The sequence below is a fragment of the Melopsittacus undulatus genome, chromosome 6 (assembly GCF_012275295.1).
Source record: "Melopsittacus undulatus isolate bMelUnd1 chromosome 6, bMelUnd1.mat.Z, whole genome shotgun sequence".
NCBI classification, from domain to species: domain Eukaryota; kingdom Metazoa; phylum Chordata; class Aves; order Psittaciformes; family Psittaculidae; genus Melopsittacus; species Melopsittacus undulatus.
This window is the reverse complement of record NC_047532.1, coordinates 5,553,902-5,574,544: the sequence shown is the minus strand read 5'-3', so window position 1 is coordinate 5,574,544 and position 20,643 is coordinate 5,553,902. Positions and strand designations below refer to the sequence as shown.

The window sequence follows — 20,643 nt, the reverse complement described above, 5'->3', positions numbered from 1 at the left end:
CAGGCAACTTCCTTGTGAAGCTTTCCAAAGCGTCTCCTAGCTGCTAATGCTCCTGTTAGCCTAAAGAACAGATTAGAAACCTCCTCTCAGTGCTTTTGACCTTGACGAAGGCAAACTTCATGGGGATTATGTCAATACATGAACTTAAAGAACCTGTGAAACTCTGCCCAGGCCTCCCAGTGAAGGTAGGACCGAATGAAGAAAACAGTGAGGGGGAGAGAATTATCTTTAGCAGGAACAAAACAGGAATTTCACAGACATGAACAGCCCTGGATGGCTGTCCTCAAAGGCCATTTCATGCTTATCAGCTCTGTGGGCTGATGGAATAGTGTCTGAAGGGAGAGGTGATGTTATCTCCACAGCTTTAGATATGATACAAATATCAAGAGACAAATTGCAGTCACAGTGTATGAAACGTGAGCAGAAAGGAAAAGCACCTGAAGCCTTGTACAGAATCCTGTGTGTGCCTCAGGAGGATGTCTCCAACACACAGGCAGGTGACAGGATGCTCTAAGGTAAAGAGCTGCAGGAGTATATGACATGCTGAGCTCCTGGGGTGCAGTGGTGAGGGCACTGAAGTCCCGCAGCATCCTCAGCTGGCAGGACAGGGCCATGAACTCTCTACAAAGTGGGATTCAAATGCCAAGTGAGCATGACCTAATTCCAGCCCTCCGTCACTTCCTGTAGATAGTCACCTCTGCTCCAGATAGCACTGAACAGCAGGACCGATGTCACTGTCAGGGGAAGGGGTCCTGGATCAATGCTCATACACTGTCACTGCAGGGTCTGGGGAGGGAGCTGCACGTTCCCCAGGCAGCTGCTATTACCCCCCTGAGCTCACAGGACCCTTCCCCAAGCACATCTCAAGCATCAATTGATCTCTTTCCCTAAAGAGAATTTAAACACTGCTGTGGGTTGAAGGGTTTCACTGCCTGGACGTGAACAATGTTCCTGTAGGCACTTGACCTCTGAGCTGCTTTGTGTTTGATACTGCTGCCTGGCTGCTCCCCATGGCTGGACCGCAGGCCCCTTCCCCTCCACCATCCCGCTGCCTTTGCTTCCTTCACTTGGTGTTTGTGTTCCCTCTTGAGCCCTGCTGGGTAAACAGTAACACCCTGGCCGGGCTGCAGCTTCCTGCAAACTTCCACTGACCTGGAGAGCCAGCCAGTCTGAGACCGAAGGGAAGGGGCCTTTCCCTTGCCTTGGACCTGGTGCTGCAGCTGATAAACCCCCAGTGAGCTGCAGCTCTTGTCTTTCTTCACATGCAATGAGCTTTGCAGCCCACGGTAAATTATTCTCTTTATTTATCCTATGGGAACTGATGGGTGTTTCTTTATGGGTGAGATTCACAGGGCACGTTATTCCCCAGCTCAGGAGGAACAGATGTGCCAAGCTACAGGGAAAGACTCTATTTTCATCAAGTGTTTCTTTGCTGACAACTTCCCCCTTCAGAGTTCAGTGCTGGGAACTGAAAGAGGATGACACCTGCATTTCCCATGCCACGGCTCTCCACATTGCAGCACTTGAGTGCAACTGATTTCTGCCATCTGGAATTGGAGATCTTCCTTGAGGCTCAGGTTATCATTTTGAAGGAAAAGTAATGCTGTTCCTTTTGCTCCAAGAAGTTCTGTCTCTGAGAGACTTTGCTACAAGCAGTTAACTGGGTGCTGATGAACTTGGGGTGGTGGATGCGTTTGGGAAGCTGACAGTGACACTCCTGATGTTCCAGCAGATCATTTTTCCATGCCACAGCCTAAACTACTTGGGAGTTTCCTGATGGACTCAGTTTTTTGTCTGCACAAACCATAACGAAGGTATCAGCTGGCAGTTGATTAGTTCCCTATTCAGTATGTATTCTTTGTCACTTTGTTAAGATCCAAAGCTGAGCCACTTTCTATTTGCTTATCTCTTCAGGGAACAGCCTGGGAAGTGCTCAGTGTCTCCTTCCCAACCCCAGTGGGGTCGGTCGCTTGCTCCTGTTTACATGGGATTTAGAGCTGCTGGAGCAAAGCACACACAGGCTGCAGTGGGTTCTGGGGCTTGTGTCCTGGTACTCTTTAGTGCTTGATGATATTAGGTTTTCTTTTGCACAGAGGATTCCAGTTAGGGAGCTGAAAAAACCTCCCTGACATACCCAGGGTTATACAGTGAGTGCTTCACCTCCACCTGCAACTGCCTTTTCCTCTCGTTCCAGGATCCCATTCCCCGATGGCCAAAGATGGTTAAGCTCTCATGTCAAAACTGTAGTAGTTTAGCACTGCAAGTAGGTGCCATATTAGCATCTTCACACTGGGAGCTGCTCCACTCATTCACACAAGTATCCCACTCTGTTCAGGAGCTCCAGTACTGATGCTGAAATAGGGAGAAAAGGAGGTCCTTGGTAGACAGAGAACTCTTCAGGCTAAAGCTATACACTGGATAAAGCACAGAGATAACACAAATTACAGCCATCTGCCCACTGCACAGGGCTCTAGGAAACCTCACTGTAGGAAAGGGAGGGACCCATAAAACACAAAACCTTTTCCTCCTTTTCAGAACAGCAAGAATAATGCCCTCAAGACCTGGCATCCACTAGTGATCAACAATCAATAACAGCTCAAGCCAGCCTTTCCTTTTCCAACCCCATCTTTATAACCCCAGCCTGCCTTGTGCTGTTGTTAATTGCACAGGGATTTATAAACACTGTCTAGATTCCACAGACTGATGCTAGAAGGCTAGATTTATGTATTTTGGCTTCACACTGTAGCTTATGATCTGGGACAGTGTAATTCTAGCTGCTGGCTACACATACAGCAATTCAGGTGCAGGCTGCTATTAAAATCAATTAGGAATGAAATACAGCTTCTGTAAATTCACGCTTCCCATTCTTCAGTCATTTAATGGCACCATGATGAGCATCTGCCCTACTTACAGCTGGAAACAGATGACTTTGGGGTCTATGCTGAATCTGCACCGTTGGTTGAGGTCAGTGCTGGAGGCAGGGAGAGGTGATGGAGGAGAATGGGGTTAAGTCATTATTTCTTTTCCCTGAACAGGAAATATGGTTGAGAAATTGTATTCCCTTTGACTAAGACATTTCAATCACTGCATAGTTCAATATTTTCTGACATTTTAGGACTGTTTAACATTTGCTTAGCTGCTGCCTTGTGATTTATGTTACTTTTTAAACAAACAGTGCTGCTCTGAAATTCCCTCTATAAAAGTACTGGCAGGAATAGTTTCAAATGCAGAGTTCCATCTTTCCAGTCAAAGCAATCAGTCAAAACTTGATCCAGGTTTGTGAAGTTTGCTATCAAGAAGCTCTTTTCTTCACAGCAAGTTTCCTCTGGCCCTTATTCTTGTCCTGACACGTGTGACATGGCACATCAGTTGTCCTAGATAGTTTATCGCTTTCTAGAAATAGATAGGAATACCGTTCCCCACACTCTTATTTGCACTCTGCTTGTTGTGAATACACAAAAAATCTTCTTTCTCTGCTTCTCCTATAATGAATAATCCAAGGATCAACTTCTAATAATCCAGGATCTTACCGATCCAGACTGAGTATAAATATTTCCTATTAGCTTTAGGGATTGGGATCAGCTACAGAGTTGTGGTCTGGAGACCGCAGGTTCCTCAGCTTAAGGCTTGATTAGGGTTTAATTTCCTCATAGCACATCCTTTTTGAAAGTACTATCACAATACCTTAGAGCATATTTTTGCAACCCAGATTGTTCACAAACCTGAACATGTCAGCTACTTCCCATGTTTTAGGTGAACCCATTGGCAAACTGTAATTGAGTGTGTGAAGGCAGGTCCCAAGCTAAGGATAAGCAGGTTGAGGTTATTGTCCAGGGAGCACATCCTTTCCTATCAGCAGTATAATCCAACCCAAAAAGTGGCTGATCGCCTATACCCTATGGTGCTGTTGGTATAGCATGGGCTGAAGGGTATTTGCCACTTTGTACCATATCATAGAAGAATCTTGAAGGGTTTAGGATTTCATAAACATGATTTTAATTTTCTAATGACTTTCAACGTATTCATACAATGAAAAATCAGTGAAGGACACTCAGGAGTTTTATCAACTTATACTGCTTTGGACTTTTATGTATTTCTATTGTATGTGCAGTCTGATTTATTGTGGCACAAACATGTGTCCACATGTATGTGGCTCCCAAGAGTGTGACCAGGTCCCTTCACTGTTGGATTACACATCAGTCTTTCCTGGCTTTGTCTATCCTGGGTCTACAGCCCCTTTTTGCATGCCTTCTGCAGTACTCTGGAGATCCTCACTTACAGAAAGCAGCTTTTCAGTTGCTTTACATTTACTTCTGTAAACCCATTGTAACAATTGCTGTGGAATTCAGAAGTGTTGCAGGGTGATACCACCTATGAAAGAAATTCAGAGCACTGGGGGAAGAACTACCTCCAGCTCCATGGAGACCTGTGGAGCTGATTTATGAACTCATTTTTGCAGATGGAGAATAGATAAGGAGATTTTATAAGATTACACTGGTAAAATAGGGTTAGGAATTGGGTATTCTCATTCTTGGCCATTGGCTATAATCCCTCGATGACACTGGCATCTGCAAAGAACCAAGACGTGACTGAGTGTCCTGTCACACGCCACATGAACCATCTATGGGCAGTTTACCACTACATTACCCTGCCCTTATGGTCACTAAGGAGTAAAGGAGCAGTTTTGCAAACCAGTGTTCTTTTCCCTGCAGACTACAGAAATCCATTTGTGGAGATTCACCCAGAACATCCCGAAATCATCTACATTTTAGATGCTAAGAAAACAGTTGTTGTCCCTTGCCGAGTCACCTCGCCAGATATCAAACCCAAGCTCACCCAGGTGAGTGTTGAAGAGAATCAGTTCAGGGGCTGGGATGCCAGCACAGTAGGCAAAATACAGACTACAATGGATGAAGCTGGCTAGTGTATTGCTATTGAGCTGTATATTGTTATTGACCTGTGTTATTGCTATTGAGCTGTGTATTGCTATTGAGCTGTGTATTGCTATTGAGCTGTGCTATTGCTATTGAGCTGTCTATTGCTATTGACCTGTGTTATTGCTATTGAGCTGTGTATTGCTATTGAGCTGTGTATTGCTATTGAGCTGTGTTATTGCTATTGAGCTGTGTATTGCTATTGAGCTGTGTTATTGCTATTGAGCTGTCTATTGCTATTGAGCTGCGTTATTGCTATTGAGCTGTGTACAAGGGTGTTCTGGGGGATAGGCTGAGTTTATCACATATTTATCTCATCTTGTGGCTTGATGTTCCTCCATAAATTGGCAAAGATAGGAATGCTCAGTTCTTCTTCAGAATTCTCAGTGTGACCCCTGGCTCTTTGCTATCCTCTTTGAAAACTTCTCTCTTTTGTACCTTGAACCTTCTCAGAGCTGTTTGCTCAATTTTAATCGACTTCATGGATTTAAAGCAAGTTTCAGCCTTGGGAATAAATGGCTGCAGCATCCATCTCTTGGGCAGCAGTTCCAGCTGAATGTTAAGGTTACAGAACAGTCTATGGAGGCCAAGGCCATTTTGTGTAATAAAAATGGAAATTGAAGATCTGGGCTTCCTCAATTGATGGAGGTCTGGTCACTCATTTGAAGGGCTTTAGAACTGATCTGTAGAGAAGCATGCCACAGAGTGAGGAACAGAACGTAGGTCTCCTGCCTCCCACCCTGGCTTTATCTGATAGATGTCCTTTCTGTTCCCCCGCTTGAGCTGTCCCAATGGGAACAACAGCTCTGCCTCTGCCTGTTCTCTACAGGGTGTTCTGGAGGGGCTGGGAGATGAGGCTGTTCTGCTGGATGGAGTGTGCCAGAGGAGCACAGGCAGATAGGCTGATGCATCTCTGCTCCTCTTAGCAGCTGGATGTCTTAGTTATTAGACATCTCCTTCTCTTGGGAGACAGCACATGAGATCACAGAGGCTTGAGAGAGTGCTCTGGCTCCTGCTGAGCCCAATGGCACATTTCCAGGAGACGTGCCGAGGGACAGCACTGGCCTTATGGCTTTAACAGAGCTCTGCTTAAAAGTTGTCAGTAGTGGCTAAAAGGGGAGGAATAAGGCTCCTCTCCAGCTATAGCTTAGCCCTTTAGCCTGGATAAGTGTTATCACCTTCTCCTTCTCAGCTATAAAAATGAAACATCCCCATCTTGTTTTAGCATCCTTCAACCAAATTCATTGCAGGGGTTCTGCTGCCAGCACAGTCATGTGAGTCTAAATGTGCTCCTGGACCCTGGAACAAGCAGACCTCCGCATTTATGCCCTTATTTATAGGCAGCCCTGCTTGCCAGATAAATTCCCTCCTTGTAATGAGTTCAAACCCAAACTTGAAGTCATAGAATCATCTAGAATAGCTTGGGTTGAAAGGGACCTTCAAAGCTCATCTCATCCAACCCCTTGCAATGAGTAGGGAGACTTTCAACTAAATCAGGTTGCCCAGAACCACATCCAGCCTGGCCCTGAATGTCTCCAGGGATGGTGCATCCACCACCTCTCTGGGCAACCTGTGCCAGCCTTTCACCACCCTTGCTGTAAAGAATTTCTTCCTCAAGCCCTTTACCTTGCTGCAAGCTGCTGCCGGAATGAAATCTTCGGGAAGCAGCACTGGCTTCAGGAGCCACCAGCCCCAGGTCCATCTATGGAAAGTCAGCGCTTGTTTCACCCAGTATGGGAATGTCGTAGCACTGTGTGGAGCCAAGGTGGCGGCTTCCCGTGCGAAGAGGAAGCAGGACGGGAGAGGGGTGGAGGTGAGGATGGGGGGGAACAGGGCGATCAGACAGATTTAGAACATCCTCTTCTTCCAAATTTAATCCACAGCAGACAAGGCACTTCAAAGGGAGGAAGGCCACTGCGGTTTCCTTCGAGCACCATTGACGCTTATGGTTTGATTGTTTAAATATATATTTTTGCATATTTTATGAAGATGTTTCATGGTGGGTAGTGTTGAAAAGGGCCTCCTGAGCAGGGTTATTTTTGCCTTCCCCTTGCCATCAGGGAGCAGAGCTGCCAAACGATGAAGTTTAGCTTTATCACATTTTATTATTCTTGTAGAAAATGTACTTTTTTCTCTCCTAAATGAGGTTCCTCGTGTTACCATTATACTTTAAAATCATCACACCCTCTGGTCTTTAAATATGTATGGGGAAAGGTACCTCTTGCTAATACTAAACAGATCCCAACTAATTCTGTGTTATTAATAAACCCTTGCTAAGGCACACAGTTCAAACTTTTAATGTTGCTTAACATGGTTTTAATTGTAGGCAAAAAAAAGCCCTTTCAGCCCTGTCAGATCTGGTTAGTCACCAATGTGTTTCAATGTGCGTTTGCCACTTACAGCTTTGACCTTCATGGGTGTTAAAGCACGACTAAGCCTCAGGTCTCAGATCTCTTGCTGTAATTTCCCTGAGTTTCCCTAATGGTTCTGTGCACAAATGCCACACTTTGATTACTTCAAGAGTATTTACATGAAATCCATGTTACCTATGACTGCCAGAAGAGAATTGCTTTTCCCAAAGAAAGCTCCTGTCTTGCTGTGCCTCCTCCTCCCCCCAGCAGCATCACCAGTCACTGTCCCACAGTCCTAATTCCTTTGTCTTTGCTCTGTGCTGGGAATGTAATAACAAGCGACCTAAATCAGTGCCAGCCTGTGTCTATACAAGGAGTATGAGTATCAGCTCACAAAGCCTGAAGCTGAAATTTCTTTGGAACAGGAGTGTTATTTAAACTGAATCCTATTTAAACTGCACTGCCATAGAGGATGGGTGTTTATTTGTAGACAGGAAAATAAACTGCATGCTGCATAACAAGAAGAATAAAGGCAGAAGTGCTATATATTCTCATGCTTTTCCCTGTGAGGGTGCTGAGGTGCTGGCACAGGGTGCCCAGAGAAGCTGTGGCTGCCCCATCCCTGGCAGTGTTCAAGCCCAGGCTGGACAGGGCTTGGAGCAACCTGCTCCAGTGGAAGGTGTCCCTGTCCATGGCCGGGTTTGGAACTGGATAAGCTTTGAGGTCCCTTTCTTCCCCATAAGCAGAACTTGCAGACACCATTTTTTTCAGAACATTATAAGTATTTCTGAATTTAGGACCAAAAATATCTATGTTATTAAATTTCCTTATTCCTGCATCCTGTGATTTCCACCGTAAGTCATCCAGGCTGCTTCCTTCTGTGCCTCCTGGACATCAATAGGCTGCTTTGAAAGCACCTCACCCCTTTCTGTGCTATAGAGAGAACCTGATGACTAGCCATAGCCCATAGCTTATAAGTGACTGCTGTCAGGTGAGTTAGTGACATGAATATTTCTCTTTTTCCTAAATGTTTTTAAAGTACTATGAGATCCCAGGAGAACATGTAGCACTAGAAGCAGCAAATTTTGCTCTTAAGCACTTCCAGAAGGATTACTCAACAGAATTAATACAAGATAGCTGTAATATTTTCCAGGAAAGAGATGAGGGACATGCTTCCTACAATGGGTAGCATGGTATTTTGCCTAAGATCAGAAAGGACCGGTGCTACGGAATCAAAAGGCCCAGTTACAGTGTCCAAGTTTTGGATTTCAAAGACAGTCCTACCTTAGGGAGGGCTTTTCTATTTGCTTATGTTGATGTTGCTTAAGATATGTGTGGAATGAGACCACCAACCACTCGGAAAGGTCAAACAGCCACCCTGCCTGCAAAGAAGAACAGCCTTGGCTGGTTGCCTCTGTGGTCTGAAGGGAAGGGGAATGTCTCACAAGCCTTCCATCTGTTCTCTTTCAGTATCCTTATTCTGTAGAGATGAACTTCAAGAGGATGGTGTGGGACCCAAGAAGAGGATTTGTCATCCCCTCTCATGCTTTCATTTATTCTGGTGTCCTCACATGCACTGCAACAGTGAATGGAAGCGTGTTCACCTCCTACTACCTAGCACAGAGGTTGGGTGAGTGATGGCCGCACACCACAAGGTTTCTGTTTCATAGCTAAGCCCCTGGGTATTATTTCTTGGTTAGCCTCAATTCTATTTGATATATCTAATTGGCATGGATTTGTAGTAAGTCCAAGCAAACTCATTCTTCCCCTTTTTCCTATTCATTGGAACTTGGTTTTGATCCATTCCTGGGTTTGAAAAATGACCAAGCATTGAGGTGGTACAAACTGGGAGCATTTTATTCAACCCCCACCAAGGCTTTGTTTGCTTGCATGGAGCTGTATTTACATTAAAACAACTGCTGGTTTAGGAGAAACCAAACAGTAACATTCTCTTTGCTCATTAAACACACAAGATCATGATATAAAAAGCCCATTAAACTGCTAATTGAGACCTTTGCACTGTTTTATAGTTTCTCAAGGTTATTTATTGTACCCTCTCCCTTGTATTCACAGCTGAGCTTAACTCAGAATTAAAACCTAGGTTTGAAGCAAGTAGACATGACAGTTTTGATTACTGGGAGTTTATATACAGCCCGTTAGGATTTATTTTTCCTTTGTTTTTGATGTATGTTCTTTCTCTTCTCATATATTATATTTCTGACAGGGGAGGGTTTATTGTGACTTCATTCCCATTAGGTCATGGCATCCTTCTATACAATTAGCTCTCAGCTTTGAACAACAGGCTTGTAAATTTGAATGGCAGCCAAATAAACCCTGCAAATCTCCCTCTTTCTCTTCATTATTGGAGTAATTATTTTTTAGTAGAATCATGAATGCAAAGCTACAAAGCCCATTAGATCATCTCTTTGCAGCCCAGGACCCAGCAATACCTTACTCTAGAGCATATATAGTGGTCAGATGTTTGTTTAGTGTGGGCCACCATAAACTTGATGCAGGCTTATTTCACAGTTGACCTATCTGAGGAATAAACAAATATATAAGGCCAAGATTTGGGGGTCCCATTCAGAAAGAAAAGGTTGTTGGTCATCAGAGGGCATGAGAAACACGTTTCATGTTTTACAGAGATGAATCCTCTTGCAGATAGGCAGATGTTGAGGCACTCAAAAGGATGAGTTGGCTTTGAAAACCCTTTCGAGGATGGCTATGGAGTGATGAATGAGGGTTGGAACCGAACCTGGCACATGCAAGAGAAGTAATTAATGAATTACTGAGTCCATGTGATCAGTTTGATTAGCTGGTATCAGGCATTTATACAACTGACCTCATGTTTGCATTGTGGGGGCATTTCCCCCTATTTCCATAGAAGCAAGACAAGAAGATGAGATGTTTCGGAACTTGGGAAAGGAGCAGGTGTTGGAGAGGCAGTTGGAGTGCAGATTCCCTCCCAACTGTGATTGATACAGAGCGCTGACTGGTGATAGCTTTGGTTTTTTCATTGCAGAAGGCAGAGTACAGAACCTGGCCCTGAAAGCAACTCCCAGGAAACTGCTGGTTGGAGAAACTCTCTATTTGGAATGCCGAGCAGAAACCTTCATCAATGGACGAATTGAGCTCATATGGACAAGTCCCAGTGGGAAAGTGAGTTGATGAAAACTCTGTATTCTGCTTTCACAGTCTCCCCTTACCCAAAAGGAAGGTCTCTGCACAGGGTTGAGTAAACTACTTATTCTGAGATACATCCAACCACTTGCAAGCCTACAATTGATTGTATTTGTAGTCTGAATCAATCCAAAACTTCTCTGATCATCTTGAGCCTGCAAATTAAACTGCAAATCTCAGGCTAAATCTCAGCTCACAGTGGCAGCCACGAAGGTTCACGCTGTCAGTGTGCTCATATGTCCTGGTGTTTATGAAGTAGGAATAAGTGAAACAAAAGCCAAATGTATCTGCTGAGATCTCCACCAAAGAATGACATTAAAATCCCGAGTGCAGGCTCCTGAGCTTTCTGTGGAATGTAAGACAAAAATGCCAGATTGGAAGTAGAATCCTGCAAGAGACTGAGCATTTGCTTTGATGGACTGAAGCCTTTCAGTTCTCCTAAGGAAAACCAGAGGGAAGATGGAGTATTTTCCAAATCAGTTCATTTATCTGAGATACTACTCATGGTTCTGTTTGATGCTTAGAATTAAAATGATTGCTTGTTTTCTTTTTAGTGCAACAAAACACACATTTCAAAGCAGCATCCACACCTCTTGGGAAGGGTAAAATGTGAATCCTAAAACTTGATTATTTTGGATTCATTTTCTTAACTTTAAAGAACGATTCAGTTTTGGTGGAGAAGCTACAGGAAACACAACACAGAATTTATAGAGTGCAAGCAATATGGTGTTCCTGAAGTTTGTTCCTTCAACCCCATATGATGGGAGTTGTTCTTCCATGAACCCTCCTTAGATTTCTAACATTATACATGTGAAACTTCTTGGCCAAATCTCTGGGATCAAAAAATCCTCTCGGAAGCAATAATGCTTTCTGAAAGTCTTCAGGAATTTGCATTGGCACTTGATTGTCATAATATATTGTATTTCTGTCATAATATATTTCTTTGTGAAAGAAGGAGTTTTTAAAGATAGGAAAATACTGACTGTAACCAAAAACCCCAAAACCTCACAAAACCACAAAGCACAACCCTGACCTGACAATGCCAGCAGCACTTTTTGCACTGAGAGCCCTGGGATGTGGTCCCTGAGAAGGGTTGACCTGTGACACATCCCTGTACTGACCTTCCTGCCCAGATTTCAGCAGTTCCACTCTGCTTCTCTCTCTTATTAGACTTGATAATGAAACCTCACACAAGGGCTCTTCCTGCTGGTTTGTCTTTCATATTATTTATTTCAGCGATGGGAGATATGATAATTTGGATATGAATCACTGCTTTTCTTTACTGGCAGGCTTTGAAAGGATGAGCAAAATAATCCACTTTATGCTGCTTTTTTGACCCCTCTTTATCTGTTTTCCAGCACCCTTATCCTAGGAGAACCATCGACCAGAGTGGTATGGTGAATAAGGTTGCCAGCAGCCTGACAATTGAAAATATCACTATGCAAGACGGAGGCCTCTATGTGTGCAAGACATTCAACGTGACACGGCTGGAGGCCAATGTCACAGTTACAGTGTATGGTGAGTTCTGCAGATGAAGCAGAAAACCCAAGAATGAAGATTGTTAAGCTTAAAGAAGGGAGAATGGAAACTAGTTAGGAATTAATCATCTATAATCTCTAATCAATCTGTGGGGGAGCAGCACCCAGCACTGTGTGTTCAAAGAGAGTTTAAGACTGAGATGTGACAGAGGGGAGATGAGCTCTTAGGCAGGAGCTCTTCCCTGTGAGGGTGCTGAGGCGCTGGCACAGGGTGCCCAGAGAAGCTGTGGCTGCCCCATCCCTGGCAGTGTTCAAGGCCAGGTTGGACACAGGGGCTTGGAGCAGCTGCTCCAGTGGAAGGTGTCCCTGCCTGTGGCAGGGGTTGGAGCTGGGTGAGCTTTAAGGTCCCTTCCAACCCAAACCAGTCTGGGATCCTCTGTGATTTTATAACACGGATTAACTGGGAGTTGCACTGCTTTGAAAAAACTCGTTGCTGATGCCCTGGAAACTCAGACCTGCTCCACTGGGTGAGAGGTACCTCAGGCATTATAGAATCATCACAGAATCATAGAATAGTTCGGGTTGGAAAGGACCTTAAGATCATCCAGTTCCAACCCCCTGCCATGGGCAGGGACACCTCACACTAAACCATATCACTCAAGACTTCATCCAGCCTGGCTTTGAACACTGCCAGGGATGGAGCATTCACAACCTCCCTGGGCAACCCATTCCAGTGCCTCACCACCCTCACAGGAAAGAATTTCTTCCTTATATCCAGTCTAAACCTCTGCTGTTTAAGTTTCAACCCATTACCCCTTGTCCTATCACTACAGTCCCTAATGAAGAGTCCCTCCCCAGCATCCCTGTAGGCCCCCTTCAGATACTGGAAGGTGCTATGAGATCTCCACGCAGCCTTCTCTTCTCCAGGCTGAACAGCCCCAATTTTCTCAGCCTGTCTTCATATGGGAGGTGCTCCAGTCCCTGATCATCCTCGTGGCCTCCTCTGGACTTGTTCCAACAGTTCCATGTCCTTTTTATGTTGAGGACACCAGAACTGCACACAATACTCCAAGTGAGGTCTCATGACAGCAGAGCAGAGGGGCAGGATCACCTCCTTCGACCTGCTGGGCACGTCCTGTTGATGCAGCCCAGGATACAGTTGTACACACTACTCAAGCAGCAATGCAGATGTGTATTCCTTTCTTTAAATATCAGGTCCTTCATTTGGAGATAGACCTTCTCTGGCTGTGGCTGAGCTTTGCAGGGGAACTGTGGTAACAGCTGGTGAGCCTATTAGGTTGTCTGCAGCTTCTGCAGGTCTCTATTGCTAAATCTCCAGGGCAGACACAACACAACCCAAAGATGTGAGCACTGTGTAGCACATCTCCATTACTGTCTTTCTGTTCCTTTCTCTTTCCAGACAAACCTTTCATTACGGTTTCACATAAGAAAGGGCCTTACTATGAGATTACATCAGGACACAAGTCACTGAAACTGGCTGCAAAGGTGGATGCCTTTCCTCGCCCAACCGTCACCTGGTGAGTACCATCAACTGGAGCAAAATCAGGGATACTCGACCTTCCTTTGGACTCCTGTCTAGAGCAGATTTCACTGTCCCTATCACACAGATAAAGATGAGAATTGGGAATGCTCATAGCTGTGCTCTCACAGGTCAGCTATGAAGATTTGACTCCTTCCCATGTTGTCTTAGCTCTGTGAAGCTGGGGGACCCATACTTCTTGCCCAGGCTCTTTTTCTCTCCTGTCATGCAGAAAAGATCCCTACAAGGAAAATGGGGTTTTCATTTACCCTGGACACAGAACTGTTTGGAAGATTCAAGTAGGAAGCTATTGGGGAAGGGTTGCCAGTCTGCAAGGAAGCAGCAGATAACAGAAAGCTGCAGGACACATTTTCAGCATCAGAAATTGTTTCTCTTCATGGCTTTTAAATAATGCTCTCCAACCTGTACCACCAGCAATGTCAGATCCTTGCAGACAATGCAGTTAATCCTCCCAGGCAAACTAATGGCTCCGCCAGGACTGTAATAGATCAGCTTAATAGGAAGGGGAATGTGTTGTGGAAGTTGTGGCTGCCCCATCCCTGGCATGTTCAAGGCCATGTTGGATGCAACTTGGAGCAACCCACTCTAGAGGAAGGTGCCCTGCCCATGGCAGTCAGCAAAGGAATGCTCAGGGATGGGTTTACTGCATGTTTTTAGCAGTACAATAACATGTCATTCTCTAATACTCATTCCCATCAGTGCAAGCAGTGCTGCCAGGAGGTGTTTTGTTGCTGTTATTTAGGAGATGGAAATGTTTTTGAGTTGAAGTGGGGTCCGTCCCCTCTCCTCTGCCAAGGCTTTGTTCCCAGGGCTCAGCGTGGAGCTGGTTGGGAGCCGCCTGGGACCACCAGAGCTGCCTCCTCTGCGTGTTCGAAGCCACAGCTGTTGATGTTGGAGCTCTCTCAGTACAGTTGTTTAAACGGCTGTAAAGGAGGTTTCCAGCATTCTCAAGCAGAAGGCCTTGGTGCCTCAGCTTCTCCTTGCCCCAAGCCTAAAACTCAGTGTGTGGCAAAGTGTGGCCTATTCCATAATCATAACCCAAATCTGCATATTGGAAATGAATTCCTCACTGACCTTTCTATTGACTGTAAATTCTCCAGGTCACAGACTCCAGCTTTTACAGCAACAAGAAAGGGTCATACATACATATAGAAAGACATTTTTGCCTCATTAATATATTGTTTCAAAATTGATCACATGAATTTTGGCTAATCCATTATTTCCTGCACTTAGCATTGCACATTCAGCATAATTTGAGGGCATCTAGATGGACATTTCTGATCACAGTTGAGCATGTGAGGGGCACTGCTCATCCAGATCTATTAAAATGCTTTTTTTCCTGTCTGCTGGATGAAGCCAACCCATAGCACTGCAGACATCACCCAGTTTTAGTGTGGAAAGGTAAAAGGAATAGATGTCCAGTTCAAGCAGTGGTCATAAATCATAGAACCCTAGAATCCCAGACTGGTTTGGGTTGGAAGGGACCTTAAAGCTCATCCAGTTCCAACCCCCTGCCACAGGCAGGGACACCTTCCACTAGAGCAGCTTGCTCCAAGCCCCTGTGTCCAACCTTTGCTGTTTTGAATGATGACTCTTTACCCCTGCTAACCTGGGCAGCAGTTGGGTTTCCTGATGGCTGACATGCACACCAGTATATGATGAGCTTTGATGGGACTTTCAAAACAGGTACAAAGATGGCAAACTGATCAAGGACAACCACACGTGCTATGAGCCAGAGCCACTCAAGTACAGACTGGGGATAAGAGACGTGAGACCAAAGCATGCTGGAAACTACACCATTGTCCTGAGCAATGCAAAGTATGGCCTCTACAAGAATCTCACCATGCAGCTGGTAGTGACAGGTAAGGACTTGATGTTTATAATGACTTCTACTGTGTTCTGCCTCATTTTTTGTGTGGTCCTACTTTACCTGCCAGCAGGAATGGGTGATGTCTGCCCATGTTTAGCTGAGAGGAGCTGATACAGCACTGTGCATAGACTATCATCTCACTTAGGAACCATTTGAGGTCTACCTCATTTTACCACATGTTAAACCAAAGGCACAGAACAGAGAGATGCTCTGAGGAGTTAGTCTGAAACTAGGATGATTTGTACCTCAGAAGCAGCATCTTTGTGCTGGGACAGGGTCTCCACGGAGGGAAGCAGAAATGGCTTGAAAGTGAACAGGACTAAAGTTTTAATAGGAGCCTGGGAGGAGATATCCTAGTGAGGTCCAGAGCTAGGGGCATGGTTTCCCAAGAGAAGTGATGAAGTTTTATCCCATGAGATTAAGAACTAGCTTGGGCAAAGCACTGGAGAACATCTGCTGGGACAGGAAAGGTCCTAGCAGAGCTGACGGAAGGAACTAGATAAGCTGCCCCATCTTTTATGTCTATCCATCATCCTGTATGAAATACCTTCTAAGTCTGTATTTTAGGTATTGTCATTTATCTGCTGGGAGCACTTGAGGGACAGGTTCATCTTCATGGGAGTCTGGGGAAACCTGAAGTAAACTGTGCTGTGCACTGAGGCAGGTTCACTTGACATAGAGGAAAATAGATACTGGCATCACTTTTATTAATCTCCCTTGCTGGATAATGGAAGGCAGAGCCACATTGTCTCTCTGCACATCCACTGCCTCTTTTAATCCATTGAATTTGGCAACAGGGATCGAATCATGAAGCCAAGTAGGAGTTCAGCAAAAGTTAGCCCTGCTTCCCATTGCACTTCCTGAGGTCCACTCAGGCACTGAGATAGATGAAGTTCTTGAGATAGGTTTGTTGTCTTTTGTGTGGTTAATCCCTTTCTCCTTACCCTCTTTACACCTAAAAATGTTTTCAGTTGTCCTGTTTTGTATGGTTATGTACCAATGCAACACATAACTTCCAACATTGGTGTTTCTCTCATTTCACCTTTCAGAAATAACACCTATCAAATGGAGAACTTGTCACTTAGGCACATTTTGCTGATTAAAAATGCTAAATAAGGTATAGCATCTTTAATCCCCTTAAGCATCACATAAAGTAATGTGTGACTGAGGCGTGGAGGGAGCTGAGGATATGAGGTTCTGAGCTCAGCTGATGAGCAGGGCTGTGCTAAGCTGCAGGAGTTTGTTCACTTGAGATTGTTTCTCCATACAATGGTTCTGCCATCCTGTTAAGAGAACGGAAACGTTCAAAGGAAGAGAAAATTAAGAATGATAATAAACTATCTTGTCAAGGTAAATACTGGTGCTTGCATGCAAGAGAGAATGTTTACTTGAAGAGCAGCCATTCCCCAAATAGGCATATGAAAAACAAACAGACCTTGTTACTATCAGCGAGATGCTATTTCAGGATTAAAGCATCCCATGCTCTGAAGTACAGTACAAGCCTTTCATCTTTACTGTATGTACATGTGGTATTGTGTCTCTCACACAGTGCATGCCTAGCGTGGTGCTCATGTTAACCTTTCTGAGAGATCAGCCCAACAAAGACTTCAAGCAGGAGTAATTAGTGAGTTGCCAACCCACCATTTCTCAAGAGGCTGCAAAGTCCAGGAGCTGCAGGGATGGTACAGGCTGAAGGAGGTGTTGCATGGTGAAGTAGAGGGCAAATGAGCAGCAAGTGCTTCTTTTGTGGTAATAGAAAGTCATCCTAGAAATGAGAGCAAGCAAAACAAAAGAGAGCAAGCAAAGGGAAATACCTGCCAAAGAATGCCACTGCTTTTAAGCCAAAGGCTGCAAACAATGTGGATATCTGCCTCGATCACAGACAGGCTGACACAAAGCACCCAGGAAACCTCTGGTGCCTTTGCCAGGCTCCTCTCTGCAGCACTAACCTGGCACACTATGGAGCACTCAGCCTAAGGAGGGGGTTGTTTCTGAGCTGCATGGGGGCAGAGACAGAAACAGGCAAATTTTGCTGTTGAAGCTTATCCAACAGCAGCACACACTGCCTTCTTGCTTTGCTTTCAGTTCCACTAAAGGGACTGCTTTTTCAGAGCTGGACATCATCTGCTTTACTTTCAAAGCTCCAAGCTGAATGCAGATTTGTTTTCCCCTTAACTCCCCAACAACCAACTTGACACTTTATCTCCAGTCATCATGACTGATATCCTGGGATTGCACCTGAATAGATTAAATTGCTTGGAGTCTGAGCAGACACTTAGGCATGGAAAAGGAGGCAAAATGCCCTTTCTAGCCATTTTTGGCAGGGATACCTAAGAGGTGGAGCCTGAGTGAGTTCAGCACCTGATCCTGATGAGTACATAACCAAGTACCAGCTCCCTAGTTAGGGGACCTAACTAGTTACTCCTCCTACTGAGGAGTAACACCTTTGCTTGAGTAAGAGCATTGCTCCCCAAAAGGTACAGCCAGTCTTTTAAATGTCAGAGCTGTATCTGTGCAGGTGAGTGAGTTCTTATCTATACTATTAAAGAGAAGATGTAAAATTATTTAAATAAGACTTTTGAATGAGTAGATAAATGCCATTTGAATATGTTCTCCTTTTGCTGCAAGGGCACACGGCACTGAAGGAATGATAAGTAAGGATACAGCCCCCTCTCCTGTGAGTCTCTACAATATAACACCTTGCTGATGCTCCTTAGCACCACAGAGTACAACTGGCAGTGAGCGTGCTGTGACAAACCCATCAGCTGTGAATCTGAACTCTGTCTAGAGGAGGTTTGAAGTTAAGAGTGTTGTGAACTGTTGTTCACAAACACAGATTAAATAGCAGCAGGGCTCATTTGACAAATTGCAACGTATTAATTTTTGCAGTGTGTTTTCTTCCATAATAATGGCAGCAGAAGAGAACCCTTTAAGCAGTTTGAGAACAAGAGCAGAAGCCATCTGCTTGAGCCCTGCAGGTCAGGAGCTGTATGCAGTCCATCTCCTGACCTGCAAGAGGACCAGCACAAGGAAAGCTGGATGCTTTCCTTGGAGTCACCTCCTGTATACTTCACTGGCAGCAATCAGAGTAGTTCTGACATAAAACATGCACAGCCTGTGCAAAGTATTTCACTCCATGGCAATGAGTCAAATATTAGAAGCTATTCCCCCCCGCAGGTTTGATAAGGCCATAAAATCAATGAGTATCTGCAGATTTCAGAGGGATCCATCATCTCAGCTCCACAGAGGCAAGAAGGAGCAAAATGGGCAGAGAATAGCAGTATGGGAATGACAGAAATGCCATCCTGTATGGCTCCTGGATGCTTGGCCTGGGTGAGAACCATGTGGCTACTCAAAAATGTCTCTTTAAGAAGTGTTTTCCCTGTGCCTCTGGTCACCAGTGCTCCTGCTGCAGCTGGAATTTAATCCTGCAGGAGCACACATCTCCCTTGCGGAGTCACCTTGGCTCATGGTAGGCCTCAAGTCCCCAGGAGGTAGCTGACTGCATTTTCCAAACACTCCTTCTTTACATATTTACACATCAAACAGTGTCCAAGAAGCGGCGGGTTGCCGTGGGCTTGTTTGGTTTGATTAAATTCTTATTGAGGAAAGCTTCAACAAAATAATGTCCCCAAGAATTTGGAGGGGAAGGAGCAAGGAACAATGGCAGCAAACAGCTGGCGGCTGCACATCTGAGCCAGCCGAGGAGGAGAAATGTGGGAGAGAAGAGTTATTGCAGGATGGAGAGCAAAGCAGCTTCAGAACAAAACACAAACAAAACCCCCTCAAATCTATTTCTGGGCAAGCAGACTGTGTTTCATTCTCACCCTTGTACGAGTCATCTGCATGGATCAGGGCTCCTGCTGAGCCCTTCTGGAGCAGTCAGCAGGCTCTGACCACCGCGTTCTGAGTGGAGATTGGACTGAAGCAAACGTTAATTCAACAATGGAGGGAACAACCTCCTGCAGCACTTTGCCTTTCTCTTGTGTCCCAAAGTTTCTCTCCTATAGTCCCTTCCAGCTCTTCCAACAAATATCGCTTTGGGTTCCAGCTGCTCTCGTCAATTGAAATTACCTTCCCTCGTGGAGTCCTTGATCCCAAAGCTCTTGTGTTGCATATATAAGAAACACAGGATTAAGTGCTAGAAAAAGCCTGTACCAGAAGCAGCAGTAATTCACAGGCTCCTTATGAATTCCCTCTCTCCAGGGCAAGGACTGGAATAAAAGGGGTGCATGGAGAATTCACATGTGTTGCCATGTGCTCCTTGTTAGGTCAGTGAGGTGACCAGTTACACCTCGCTTTGTTACTGGGGAGAATTAGCTCCAGAGCACTTCGTGATGCACGTTGCCCCACTCTGCAGTCAGGCCAGCTCTTCATATTTGGGTTAATATCAAAGGCAAAGGGAGTTCTGTGCCTGACCTTCTTTGGCTTGGAAGGGATGAGTTGATATCAAAGGAGTCCCCAGTGATCTCTATAAAAGTTGATAAACATGCAGTGATCCATATGAACAATAACCCATCACCTCAACCAGACCCAGAAACAGTCTGGAGAGGGAAATGAGCCTTTGGGATGAGGTTAATATATTTGTGCTATGCCAGTTCAGAGAAAAAGAGCTCTTGGAGTGAGGCATCTCAGCTAAAGCCAGTTGAAGCCAGACTCCCAGAGCCTTTTGGGCACGGAAGGGCCACTGAAACCTCTAAGGTGAACACTATTGCACTGTGAGAAACATAAATGCCTTTGGATTATTAGTGCAACTCAACTGATGTCTAGGTTAAAGGACTAAGCCAGATATGAGAAGCAGGGCTCTATAAAACGATCTACCTTCATCTTGCCTGCACGCATCTGTATCCTGCCAGGCCTGGTTTACTTTGTGTATCACATCCATCCCCTGCACAGCTCCTTGGGGGATGACCCAGTCAGGAAAAGTCAAAATAGAAAATCTAACTTTCCACCTCCAGGGCCAGCCAAACAAACCAGAAAGGTCAAAATAAAGCACAGCCTGTCTCCATCCCACTGCTACTCCAGTGTGTTCCTCCCCGAGCCCATTGCTTTGCTCTCCTCATGGGCTGTGGCCAGTGCTTCGGGTGGGCAGGACACACAGATGAGAAGGGCAAAGGTAAAGAGATACAGAGCTCCAGCCTATCCTTCAGGTCTTATTTACCAGACACAGGCTGCAGAGAAACAACTGTCTCCTCCGGGGGGTTATATGAAAGTGAAGATGCAGCAGCACAAACAGACTGCAGTGTGGGCCTCTCCAGCAAGCTATATT

At 45.1% G+C, this 20,643-nt stretch overlaps 1 protein-coding gene across 1 annotated transcript in view; it reads left to right on the top strand.

The window, feature by feature from the left end:
• The window catches only part of LOC101878900 (vascular endothelial growth factor receptor kdr-like), a 124,007-nt gene that overhangs the window by 42,939 nt on the left and 60,425 nt on the right, over window positions 1–20,643 (top strand). Inside the window, exons 4-9 of the mRNA XM_005144879.3 lie at window positions 4,713–4,840; window positions 8,756–8,915; window positions 10,308–10,444; window positions 11,824–11,983; window positions 13,364–13,481; window positions 15,191–15,366. Of these exons, the coding sequence (XP_005144936.2) occupies window positions 4,713–4,840; window positions 8,756–8,915; window positions 10,308–10,444; window positions 11,824–11,983; window positions 13,364–13,481; window positions 15,191–15,366 (879 nt within the window). The remainder of the gene's footprint in view (window positions 1–4,712; window positions 4,841–8,755; window positions 8,916–10,307; window positions 10,445–11,823; window positions 11,984–13,363; window positions 13,482–15,190; window positions 15,367–20,643) is intronic.